At 64.3% G+C, this 13,217-nt stretch overlaps 1 protein-coding gene across 2 annotated transcripts in view; it reads left to right on the top strand.

The window, feature by feature from the left end:
- MED12 (mediator complex subunit 12) overlaps nt 1-9,720 on the top strand; it is a 95,328-nt gene extending 85,608 nt beyond the window's left edge. For both annotated transcript variants that reach the window (XM_089781764.1, XM_089781763.1), the window contains exon 44: nt 9,385-9,720. In XM_089781764.1, the coding sequence (XP_089637890.1) occupies nt 9,385-9,428 (44 nt within the window). In that variant the 3' untranslated portion in view covers nt 9,429-9,720. The remainder of the gene's footprint in view (nt 1-9,384) is intronic.
- Nucleotides 9,721-13,217: the final 3,497 nt, after the last annotated feature.

The following is a 13,217-nucleotide window of genomic DNA, read 5'->3' as shown; positions in this document are numbered from 1 at the left end:
TCCCCAGAGAGCACACGCACGGGGCACGGGGCTCACCTCGTTCTCCGTATCCTCCCCGGCACCCGGAACGGCACTGTTGTAACAGACACCACAGCCCATGGTCCCCCTATCGCTACGGGGCACCTCGTCATACTCCACTGCCCCCACACCTGCCCAGCGGTGTGTGACCTCTGTACGTTCAGAGCTATCGCATTCCCATCCGGAGTCACAGACCTAGGAGAAGGGCAAATTGAGGATGAACTAACGGTTCAGCAATCAGACGTCCCACCCAGTGACAACGACTCCTCCGCTCCTGATGAAGCGGTTACCCGAATGCTCCAGCACCTAGTGATGACCTTAAACAGTTCCAGGAGCTGTTTTCGAGAGTAGCTGTCAGTTGGGAGGTGGTCTCATCAGGGGTGCAGGAAAAACCCCACAAGCTCCTAAAGAACCTGCAGCCTCTGCACAATCCCAGCTTGCCCTGCCTCTAGACAGAGCTGTTCCTGAGGCAGCTGATGAAGTGTGGCAAACCCCAGCCACGCCCCCGACCCACAGAGGGGCTGATAGAAAGTGTTTTGTCCCATGGAATTCCTGTGCTCACACCCTCAGCCTAACTCCTTGGGGACTGATGCTGCAAACCGAAGGGCCAAACCCGCAGCACAAGGCTCAGACGCAGGACAAAGGCCCTAAATGCCTCGAGGTCTGTGGGAGGAAGATGTCCTCCTCCTCAACCCTGCAGCTGCACATGGCCAGCTTGCTGCTTGGAGATCGTGCTTTCGCCAGTTACACGACTCTCACAGAGCTTGTGCGCAGTGTTGCAGAGGACGAAAGACGTGTCCTTAAGGCATTCGTTAAAGAGGGATACGCTTTATCCCGGACAGCGCTACAGACGGCCTACGGTGCCGCAGACACTGCAGCTAGGGCTACTGCGACGTCCGTGGTAATGAGACGTGTGTCTTGGCTGTGAGCAGCAGGAGTCCAGGCCAAAGTAGAGGGCCTGCCATTCGATAAGACCAAATGATTTGCTACAGGTACTGACGAGGCCTTGCACTCTAGCAAAGGTTTGTGTGCTGCCTTGCACACATTGGGGATGTACACTCCACCCCACCCTGCTACACACAGTACCAGAGACACGGGGACACGGCCAGTACTGCTGTTGTCTAGTAAAGGCCTTTTGAAAGAACCGCTTCCGACATCGAACCACCGTTCTTCAGCAACTCCCGCCTCTAGGCAGCAAGTTTGACCTGCCTGACCTCCCTTCTGCTCCAGTGCCTGACGAGTCCGACGTATTTCACCACCACTTGCGCCCTTATTACAACCGGGACAGCAATCACCACAGATCGGCAGGTCCTAGAAATCATCAGCTGTGGATATGCAATCCCCCCCCCTCCTCCCCTCTCCCTCCCTCTTCGGGGACCCCTCTCACGACACTGTGCTCCGCCAAGACCTGCAACATCTCCTCCATGTCGGAGCCGTAGAACGATCCGAAGGGAGAGGCTTTTATTCGCACTGCTTTCTCACCGAGAGGAGGTCGGGGCGTTGGTGGCCCATCTGGGACCTGCGGCCATTAAACAAGCAGCGATTCCGAACGACGGCGCTCGCCACTCTGCTTCCGGCACTGGACAGAGGGGACTGTTCACAGCCCTCGACCTTCAAGATGCATATTGTCAAGTCACAATACATCCCACCCAGAGGCGTTCCCTACGATTTGTGGTAGCGTCACACCACTTCCAGTACAGAGTCCTCCTGTTCGGACTCTCCTCTGCCCCCAGAGAATCTTCCAAGACCCTCACGGTGACAGCAGCACACCTCAGACGCAACGGCATTACAATATTCCCCAGCTGGACGATTGCCTTCTCAAGGGCCCCTCACAACGGGCCACAAGAGGCATGGTCAGGTTCACAAAGGCCTCTCCTCCAACGAGCAGACATCCACACACGCCCCACGCAGTCCCTGGAGTTCCTAGGGGCTCGCAGAGATTCCACAACAGCACGGACCTATCTCCCCAGACGCCGTTTCCACAGCATAAGAAGCCTCATCACTATCATTCCCACCAGCTCAACCGGTCCCACCCTAACTTGCCTGAAGCGTATGAGACACCTGGCGACCACCACAGACGTGGTTCCGCACGCCAGGCTGCGCTTGCGATGTGTCCAGCTCAGGATTTCTTCAGTGTCCACGCCAGCCAGCCACCACGTCTACAGGCACGTCTCGCCTTCTCCCTGCGATGGTGGACCCTGGCGCAGAACCTCTGCGCAACAGTGGGAACATTGCTCGAAGAAGAAAGAGAAGCTACTCACTTCGTGCAGTGATGATTGTTCTTCGAGATGTGTGTCCCGTGGGTGCTCCACAACCTCCCCTCCTCCCCGTTTCTTCGGGCAATAATAGCAGCCCCCTAGGGCGTTGAAGAAGAAACTGAGGGAAAAGCGGGCTGCGTGTGCCACTTCAAAGGCGGGAACGCCACTCGCGCATGCGCAGCCCGCCTGATGACTGCTCAAACGTCTGCGATCCGTGGCGCCGGGACGACCCCGACACCCACGGGGACTCACATCTCAAAGAAGAATCCTCACTGCGCAAAGTAAGCAACTTCTCTTTCTTCCTTCCTCCCCCTCGGCCTGTCCCCCCGCGTCTCACAAGGACAGGCAGGAAGTGATTTTCCACCTGTTACCTCCGAGGGCCCAGACTCTCCACCCCGGGGCGCTGGAAGGACAAGCCCATCTCCAACTAGAGACTTTCCTAGGGATTTCGGATGCCTCCAGCTGCTACCTGCAAGGCCCTTCCCTCCTCCCCCCCCCGTCCCCCCCCGGCTTAGGGGGCACTGCACAAGAGCTGTAGCCCATCGTTTGCCTTCCTGCAAAATCTGCCTGTTACTGGCCGATGGGGTTTCTGCTCACACGCTCATTCAACATCCCCCATTGGTCAGTCTCAGGCTGACGCCCAGCTGGAACTGGCCATTCAGGCCCAACTCTGAGACCCCCTCCTGCCCCTGGAGGGCCCTGCTGTGCTAGGAAGCATCTCCAGGGACAGCCTGAAGGAAAGAAGAGGGCTACTCCCCAGGGGCCGTAACTACGCTTCTTGGAGGTGTGTGCCCTGGCCCCCCGGGCCGTGATGAAGGAGAGGGGTAGGGGCCACACACTGCTTAGCTGCCCCGCGCTGTGAGACGGGGAGCCCACGCAGGCACCCAGCCAGGTACGGCTGTGAGACGGGGAGCCCACGCAGGCACCCAGCCAGGTACGGCTGTCAGACGGGGAGCCCACGCAGGCACCCAGCCGGGTACGGCTGTGAGACGGGGCGCCCACGCGGGCACCCAGCCGGGTACGGCTGTGAGACGGGGAGCCCACGCAGGCACCCAGCCAGGTACGGCTGTGAGACGGGGAGCCCACGCAGGCACCCAGCCGGGTACGGCTGTGAGACGGGGAGCCCACGCAGGCACCCAGCCAGGTACGGCTGTCAGACGGGGAGCCCACGCAGGCACCCAGCCAGGTACGGCTGTGAGACGGGGAGCCCACGCGGGCACCCAGCCGGGTACGGCTGTGAGACGGGGAGCCCACGCGGGCACCCAGCCGGGTACGGCTGTGAGACGGGGAGCCCACGCGGGCACCCAGCCGGGTACGGCTGTGAGACGGGGAGCCCACGCGGGCACCCAGCCGGGTACGGCTGTGAGACGGGGAGCCCACGCGGGCACCCAGCCGGGTACGGCTGTGAGACGGGGAGCCCACGCGGGCACCCAGCCGGGTACGGCTGTGAGACGGGGAGCCCACGCGGGCACCCAGCCAGGTACGGCTGTGAGACGGGGAGCCCACGCGGGCACCCAGCCGGGTACGGCTGTGAGACGGGGAGCCCACGCGGGCACCCAGCCGGGTACGGCTGTGAGACGGGGAGCCCACGCGGGCACCCAGCCGGGTACGGCTGTGAGACGGGGAGCCCACGCGGGCACCCAGCCGGGTACGGCTGTGAGACGGGGAGCCCACGCGGGCACCCAGCCGGGTACGCCTGTGAGACGGGGAGCCCACGCGGGCACCCAGCCGGGTACGGCTGTGAGACGGGGAGCCCACGCGGGCACCCGGCCGGGTACGGCTGTGAGACGGGGAGCCCACGCGGGCACCCGGCCGGGTACGGCTGTGAGACGGGGAGCCCACGCGGGCACCCGGCCGGGTACGGCTGTGAGACGGGGAGCCCACGCGGGCACCCGGCCGGGTACGGCTGTGAGACGGGGAGCCCACGCGGGCACCCGGCCGGGTACGGCTGTGAGACGGGGCGCCCACGCGGGCACCCAGCCGGGTACGGCTGTGAGACGGGGCGCCCACGCGGGCACCCAGCCGGGTACGGCTGTGAGACGGGGCGCCCACGCGGGCACCCAGCCGGGTACGGCTGTGAGACGGGGAGCCCACGCGGGCACCCAGCCGGGTACGGCTGCGAGACGGGGAGCCCACGCGGGCACCCAGCCGGGTACGGCTGCGAGACGGGGAGCCCACGCGGGCACCCAGCCGGGTACGGCTGCGAGACGGGGAGCCCACGCGGGCACCCAGCCGGGTACGGCTGTCAGACGGGGAGCCCACGCGGGCACCCAGCCGGGTACGGCTGCGAGACGGGGAGCCCACGCGGGCACCCAGCCGGGTACGGCTGCGAGACGGGGAGCCCACGCGGGCACCCAGCCGGGTACGGCTGTGAGACGGGGAGCCCACGCGGGCACCCGGCCGGGTACGGCTGTGAGACGGGGAGCCCACGCGGGCACCCGGCCGGGTACGGCTGTGAGACGGGGAGCCCACGCGGGCACCCGGCCGGGTACGGCTGTGAGACGGGGAGCCCACGCGGGCACCCAGCCGGGTACGGCTGTGAGACGGGGAGCCCACGCGGGCACCCAGCCGGGTACGGCTGTGAGACGGGGAGCCCACGCGGGCACCCAGCCGGGTACGGCTGTGAGACGGGGAGCCCACGCAGGCACCCAGCCGGGTACGGCTGTGAGACGGGGAGCCCACGCGGGCACCCAGCCGGGTACGGCTGTGAGACGGGGAGCCCACGCGGGCACCCAGCCGGGTACGGCTGTGAGACGGGGAGCCCACGCGGGCACCCAGCCAGGTACGGCTGTGAGACGGGGAGCCCACGCGGGCACCCAGCCGGGTACGGCTGTGAGACGGGGAGCCCACGCGGGCACCCAGCCGGGTACGGCTGTGAGACGGGGAGCCCACGCGGGCACCCAGCCGGGTACGGCTGTGAGACGGGGAGCCCACGCGGGCACCCAGCCGGGTACGGCTGTGAGACGGGGAGCCCACGCGGGCACCCAGCCGGGTACGGCTGTGAGACGGGGAGCCCACGCGGGCACCCAGCCGGGTACGGCTGTGAGACGGGGAGCCCACGCGGGCACCCAGCCGGGTACGGCTGTGAGACGGGGAGCCCACGCGGGCACCCAGCCGGGTACGGCTGTGAGACGGGGAGCCCACGCGGGCACCCAGCCGGGTACGGCTGTGAGACGGGGAGCCCACGCGGGCACCCAGCCGGGTACGGCTGTGAGACGGGGAGCCCACGCAGGCACCCAGCCGGGTACGGCTGTGAGACGGGGAGCCCACGCAGGCACCCAGCCGGGTACGGCTGTGAGACGGGGAGCCCACGCGGGCACCCAGCCGGGTACGGCTGTGAGACGGGGAGCCCACGCGGGCACCCAGCCGGGTACGGCTGTGAGACGGGGAGCCCACGCGGGCACCCAGCCGGGTACGGCTGTGAGACGGGGAGCCCACGCGGGCACCCAGCCGGGTACGGCTGTGAGACGGGGAGCCCACGCGGGCACCCGGCCGGGTACGGCTGTGAGACGGGGAGCCCACGCGGGCACCCAGCCGGGTACGGCTGTGAGACGGGGAGCCCACGCGGGCACCCGGCCGGGTACGGCTGTGAGACGGGGAGCCCACGCGGGCACCCAGCCGGGTACGGCTGTGAGACGGGGAGCCCACGCGGGCACCCGGCCGGGTACGGCTGTGAGACGGGGAGCCCACGCGGGCACCCGGCCGGGTACGGCTGTGAGACGGGGAGCCCACGCGGGCACCCAGCCGGGTACGGCTGTGAGACGGGGAGCCCACGCGGGCACCCGGCCGGGTACGGCTGTGAGACGGGGAGCCCACGCGGGCACCCAGCCGGGTACGGCTGTGAGACGGGGAGCCCACGCGGGCACCCAGCCGGGTACGGCTGTGAGACGGGGAGCCCACGCGGGCACCCAGCCAGGTACGGCTGTGAGACGGGGAGCCCACGCGGGCACCCAGCCAGGTACGGCTGTGAGACGGGGAGCCCACGCGGGCACCCAGCCAGGTACGGCTGTGAGACGGGGCGCTCGGCCACTCGCCTGACGCCCATCTTGCAGACCTCGCTTACCGCACCGGGGGAGTAACCCCTGCACGTGCGGAGTGGAACCATAATCCCGGCCATTCACGCAGCATGAGCCGTGTCCACTCCAGGCCAAGGCCTCGGAGTCACTGTGGAGCGTTCTCGGAAAACACCCACCCAGGGTGCAGCAGTGGCCAAGAAAGCTAACGGCATGCAGGGAAGGGACAGCTAATAAACCAGTCAGTGTCCTAACGCCGCTGCACAGATCCCTGGTACACCCACACCTCGACTGCTGTGTGCAGGACTAGATGCATTAAAATTGGAGAAGGTGCTTAGGGACAGCAGCCATGGGAGGAGAGATGAAAAACCCTGGAACTGTTCAGCTTGGAAAAGAGACAGTGGGGGAGGGGTATGCTAGAGGGCTCTAAAAGGATGAGTTCTGTGGAGAAAATGATCCAAAAAGCATTATTTATCCCGTCATATAACACAGGAACCATGGGTTACCCAATACAAGTAATAGGCAGCAGGGTTAAAACAAGCCGAAGGAAGAACTACTACTTTCAAAGCACGGTCACCCTGTGGAACTCCTTGCCAGAGGATGTTGTGAAGGCCAAAAGGATAATGGGGTTCCAGAAGCACTAGATAAGCTGTAGTTGGACAGGTCCATCGATGGCTGCTGTCCAGGATGGACAGGGCTGCCCCCATGCTCTGGGTGGCTCTAGCCTCTGCCTGCCAGAAGCTGGGTTTGGACGGCTGGGGACGGATCACGCGATCGCTGCCCTGGCCATTCCTGAGTTCCTATGGCCCTGGGTGCAGGCAGAGCGAGAAGCACGCGGTACTGCCAAGCCACTGAGCAGCTTCTCCTCCCGGGCATGCCAGTCCCAGGCCCTGGGAGGGCCTCCCTGCATCTCAGCCCTGAGCGGGTGGCCGGGAGAGGGGGAGGCTTTTCAGGACGTGGTCCACGAGAGGCTTGTTGGTATTGGGCCCCGCCCTGCCCTACTCGGGTAGTGTCTCTAGACCACCCTGCTGGCAATTCAGCTGTGAGCCCCCTGCCCGCAGCCCAGCCACGCTGGTGCCAGGCACCTGGACTCTGCCCGCAGGGGCCGCAGTGCAGTGCCGCAAACCCCAGCATCTCCCCTTGGCCTGGGCCCGCAGGTGCTAGGCTGGGCCACGTCCTTCCAGTGTCCGAGTGCTGCCCTGGGGCTGCGCTACACGCGGAGCCGGGCTCCTTTTCCCTTCTAGGCCGCCAGCTCCACCGTTCATGGAGCCTTTTGCTTCTGGGTTCCAGGCTGAAATGGGGCAGTGGTGGGCCTGGGGACGGGGTGGTTTCCATAGACCCTGGAGACTGTCTTTGGCTGAAAAGCACCAGGCGTGCCTGTGCCCCTGCACAAGATCAAACCTGCATTTACAGGCAGCCACTCCCAGAATCCCCGCTAACAGCCCTTGACACTCGCCACCAGCCCAGCCACCTAGCACCCCAGTTCCAGTGAGAGTGTCGGAGCAAAGCTTGTAGCCCTGGCAACGTTCTTCTGCAGGGCAGCGAGTGAATGCTGGGCCTGAGGCCACTCCAAGGGGCTGTGCGTGGCTCCCGTGACCCTAGCTCTGAGGCAAGGCATGGGAAGGGGCTGCACGTGGCCCCCATGGTCCTAGCTTTGAGGCGAGGCAGGGGGAGGGGCTGTGCGTGGCTCCCGTGTTTGAGGCAGGGGGAGGGGCTGTGCGTGGCTCCCGTGTTTGAGGCAGGGGGAGGGGCTGTGCGTGGCTCCCGTGTTTGAGGCAGGGGGAGGGGCTGTGCGTGGCTCCCGTGTTTGAGGCAGGGGGAGGAGCTGTGCGTGGCTCCCGTGTTTGAGGCAGGGGGAGGGGCTGTGCGTGGCTCCCGTGTTTGAGGCAGGGGGAGGGGCTGTGCGTGGCTCCCGTGTTTGAGGCAGGGGAGGGGCTGTGCGTAGCCCCTGTAGCCCTAGCTCTGAGGCGAGGCAGTGGGAGGGGCTGCGCGTGGCCCCCGTGGTCCTAGCTCTGAGGGGAGGCAGGGGGAGGGGCTGCATGTGGCCCCCGTGGTCCTAGCTCTGAGGGGAGGCAGGGGGAGGGGCTGCACGTGGCCCCCATGGTCCTAGCTCTGAGGGGAGGCAGGGGGAGGGGCTGCACGTGGCCCCCGTGGTCCTAGCTCTGAGGCGAGGCAGGGGGAGGGGCTGCACGTGGCCCCCGTGGTCCTAGCTCTGAGGCGAGGCAGGGGGAGGGGCTGCACGTGGCCCCCGTGGTCCTAGCTCTGAGGTGAGGCAGGGGGAGGGGCTGCACGTGGCCCCCGTGGTCCTAGCTCTGAGGCGAGGCAGGGGGAGGGGCTATTTCCGAGGGCCAGCATCTTGTAACCAGCTTGTGAATCTCATTTCCCCTCATCGCAAGCCCTGGGGCTGAACTGTGCAATAGCGGGGAGGTGGCCCCCCGGCCAGTGCACGCTAGCCAGGCCCAGAGTCTCCCCTCGGGCCTGGCGTGGGGCACGGGCCTGGAGGGCAGGCGGCTCCTGCGAGTCCCAGTGTGCCCTGCCCTCCGGGGCGTGGGAAAGGACGGCTCACGCTGGCGCGACTGGGGCCAGCCGCGGAATGGGCTCTAGGAAGAAGCCAGACACAGGCCAGGCAGGCCCCACGGGGCAGGAGACTTACCCCCTCCCCATGGCCCCAGCAGTGAGCGGCGGCTGCTCATACAGGTGGGTGATGGTCCCTGCAGCCAGCACCGCTCCTGTTTCACTAGCTGGCGTGTGCGAGCCCCTCCCCCCGTGGCACTGAGGCCTCTGACCGAGAACGATGAGGCTGCTGGGCTGCCTTAGTGGGAGCCAGTCGGCTTTTCGCTCACCTTGCAAGGCTCGAGCGCTGAGCCCGAGCCCCAGACGACCGGCGCGACCCCTGCCCCCGTGTTGCTGTGGCCGGGGCCGGTCCTGGACTTGCAGCCCACTTGCCTTGCGAGAGGCTGTGGCTGGGCTCTGCCAGGCTGGCACGGGGCGTGCCGTGCACTCGGCCCTTCGGCAGCAGTGAGACCAGCGCCCGGGACCCTTCCTCCCTGCCTGGCCAACGGGCCCCAGCGTCTGACTGTGTTTGCTCTACACAGATACCCAGCCCCAGCAGAACAGCAACCCCTTCGGACGCTACTGAGCCAGGAGGGAGACGGCGCTGGACTGGCTGTTCCCCGGGCACCGTGTTCTGCAGCTGCCTTGCTCGGCGGGCAGGGAGCGAGTTTCTCACACACTCTTTTTACTCCGGTTTCTACAAAGGGTTTGGTGCCTGTGTGGTCGTAGCCCCCTCCCCCCGTTTCAGTTTTTACTGAGTTTTTAGTATTTTTGTTAAAATAATGATTAAGACATTGTAAGATTTTGTACTTTATTTATACCAGATGAAACCCTGTATTGCAGACGTGCTCAGACAAATACAGAGCGCTTACTTTGCAGCCGGGTGCGTGTGTGTTCCGAGTGGGGGCCCTTTCCCCGTCCAGCCTCGCCCCGGGGCCCGGCCCCTCCGGACGCCAGATCGCTCGCTCTTTCTCAGGAGTGTGTCGCACCATTCCCGCTCCTCAGTGCGTGCCTAGGCCAGCTCACCAGGCTGGTGTGGGGCAGGCCTGCTTCTTCATGCCCTTTGGCCCCGCCGGCTCCGGGTAGCTGGACACATCTGCCTCTTCTGGAGGCTAGTGAGAATTCTGCCGTTTCCGTCAGTGCCACGGGCCGGATATTTAATGTATTTCAATTGTCCTGGTGTCCGTTCCCTTCCCTTGTCCATTTCCCACAGTTCCTACCTTCTGATTTACGGTCATCGCTGGTCGTTCCCGTCTGCTGCTGTTACCACTTTTCAAGCGGCTTTCCCTTCCCCTCCCAACCAGTTCGGGTTTGAGCCTTCTTCCTCTTCCTCCTGCTGGGGGCTTGGCTTTTTTGGTACCTGGGACGTTGTTCATCAGTGATTCCCAATGATCATTCCCATTTCCTGATAACATGCTTCCTCCCAGCTGATTGGCTGATCATTGTTTTCAGCTTTGTGAAATTGGCCTATTAAAAACCAGTTAAAGAATAACTGCTCCAGCCTTTATTCTGCTCGTCCAGTGTAGATGTGATCAAAATACCATCCCCCGTCACCTGTGAGCAGTCCTCTGTGTCCGTGGGGACGAGATCGTGTGCAGCTTTCCTCCCTGTCAATTGCACAAGTTCTTGGGTTAGGACATTGTCATCGTTTGAGTCCTGGTGGCATGAGCGTGCCAGCATCTGCCACTCAAATTGCAGTTCTCAGTGACCATCACGCAGCCCCCCTCGCACATCATAAATACATGCACAAGGAGGCGGTTTTTCTGGTCCCTGCTGTGCTGTGCTGGTCTGTGGCCAACACGACTCACCCCCCTTCTTGTGCGCTCAAAGCCCAAGATCCTGAACGCTCGTCAGAGAGGTGGGGAACGCCGTACCGCCCTCCCCCCTTCGCCCACTGCATAGGTGAGTGGCTGGCTGTACTGTTCCGGCTGCGCGCCCCGCCCTGCCCCGCCGTCTCCTTAATCCCAATGACACGGATCATTCCGGTTCCTTTTGTTTGTTACCCCGTGCGAGGCGCCTGGGATCAGCGGTTCAGTCACTTCTCTTCCGGACCGTTTGTCTTGAGTCACTTACTTTCAACCTGCTGTTTTCTGCGGAGTGCTCCCGTCTTCCCTCCTTTTACCCTTCCCTCCCCCAGCCCTGACGGTTCTAACCAGGGTCCCAGACATTGGTCCCCTTCTGCTGAGGTGAAGGCCAACCACATTGTCCAGCCACGTCCTGGGCCAGGGGGTCACTTCCAGAACGTTCTGGCTCCCTCGGGGGTGGGACAGGGAGGTTCTCCAAGCAGATCACGTGGACGTTCTCTAGCGGGCTTCCGAAGTCACCTCCTGGCTGTCACCAGCGCTGCTAGATCGCCTCGGCCACGCACCCTGCCACGCAGCTTCCGGCCAGCTCGGCTCTGGGGCGGGGCACCTGGCTGCTTTGCCCCTGCTCTGTGCAGACTGTTCTCAGGGGAATCAGCCGCACTGAATCTCCAGCAGGGCTGCCATTCTCTGGGTACGGTCCTGCAGCCTGGCCAAGTTGCCATGTCCACATGTGTCCTGTGTCTTTCCGTTCCTTTGGGACGGCTGGATCTTGAGAGACCATCCATCGCTGCCATAGTGAGTCACAGCGCTGGCCCTCTGGCCCACGGCCCTGTCTTCCAATGCAAGCTGAGCAGAACCGGGCCGTTCCTGCGTGATCCATCCAGTGCCAGCCTCTGGCTGTCAATCGGAAACGCGTCACAAACTCGTCCCACTGCTGTTCTCTCTGGTGGCCATAGGTGGCTGATCCTCGTGTCTCCTGGGGCCATGGCCTTCCGCTTCTGGTGGTTACAAGTGCCCAGTATCCCCTTTGTCTCCAATTCCGTTGAGGCCAGCTCCTTTCGCCTTGAACCCGGGTCCTCGCCTTTCCCACCCCGGCTGCCTAGGAGCTCTTCAGCTGCTCTGATCCTCGGTAGCGTCTCAGCTTGCTCCTTCAGTACGAGACTCGCCACAGCTCCGCTGCCAGCCTGCGTCCCTGCGTCGGCCAGAGCACGTGGCCCGGGCTCTCCACAACGCCCCTCCCTTGCGGTCTCTGAACCTAGCTGGGCCAGCCAACCTGGAGCCCAGGCTACAGCTCCCCTGCTTCACCGAGTTCTTCCCCATCTCTCCCCAGCGCCCCATCTGACAGGAGCCTCTCGCTTCTCCATCCTTGCCCTGGTGTAGGGCCCAAGGCCGCCTCCGGTGTAGCCAGCACCAGCCACACACTTCTCTGGGCTTCCCCGCCCGGGGGTGATGCGTGTCTGGGGTAGGTTGGTCAGCACGAGGCAGGCCCTGGGCAGGACGGCAGCCAGCATGCGGATTGCTCCGTCTGGAAGCTGGCTGGCTGGTGCCCTGTGTTGTGGGAGCGTGGGCCTGGCCCTGCTGTGATAACCAGCCAAGTGGCTGGCCAGGTCTCCGATCAGGGTGACCATCTTGCCCCGTGCTGAATACAGGACACCTGATAAAATGACTCCTGTTCACGCGAGCTCAGTGGCAGGCGCTCAGAAGAGTGAAGTTCAAACACTCACAGTGACGGAAGTTGACTGAGCCTGTTAAACGTAAACACTGTGGAGCGGGATTCTTGCTATTTACTTTTTTCTCTGTGAGGTGTGAGGGTTCACGGGCAGAGGGACACACACAGACTCCTGTGACCAACCAACCTGAGCCTCCCTAGCTGGCACGCTGTATGCCACGGAGGGAGCCATGGGTCCACGCTGTATGCCACGGAGGGAGCCATGGGTCCACGCTGTATGCCACGGAGGGAGCCATGGGTCCACGCTGTAGCCACGGAGGGAGCCAGGGGTCCACGCTGTATGCCACGGAGGGAGCCAGGGGTACACGCTGTATGCCACGGAGGGAGCCAGGGGTCCACGCTGTATGCCACGGAGGGAGCCATGGGTACATGCTGTATGCCACGGAGGGAGCCAGGGGTACACGCTGTATGCCACGGAGGGAGCCATGGGTCCACGCTGTATGCCACGGAGGGAGCCAGGGGTCCACGCTGTATGCCACGGAGGGAGCCAGGGGTCCACGCTGTATGCCACGGAGGGAGCCAGGGGTCCACGCTGTATGCCACGGAGGGAGCCAGGGGTACACGCTGTAGCCACTAATTGGATATTAGGAGGAACTCTGTCCCTAGGGGGGGAGCACTGGGCTGGGTTCCTGAGGGAGGGGGAGTCTCCATCCCTAGGTGTTTCAGCCCCGGCTGGGAGGGTTGTTTCGGGGTTGGTCCTGCCTGGGGCAGGGGCCGGACCTGGCATTCTAGGGTTTGTGCCAGTGGTTGTGTGCAGTCTGGAAATGCCAAGCAGGGCTGGACTGGCTGCGCGGGGTGGCTCACCGATGGGCCTGCTGCCGGCTTTTCTAAGGATGCTGAA

This window comes from Pelodiscus sinensis, chromosome 13 (genome assembly GCF_052426305.1).
Source record: "Pelodiscus sinensis isolate ZL-2025 chromosome 13, ASM5242630v1, whole genome shotgun sequence".
NCBI lineage: Eukaryota > Metazoa > Chordata > Testudines > Trionychidae > Pelodiscus > Pelodiscus sinensis.
This window is presented reverse-complemented; position numbering and strand designations above follow the sequence as displayed.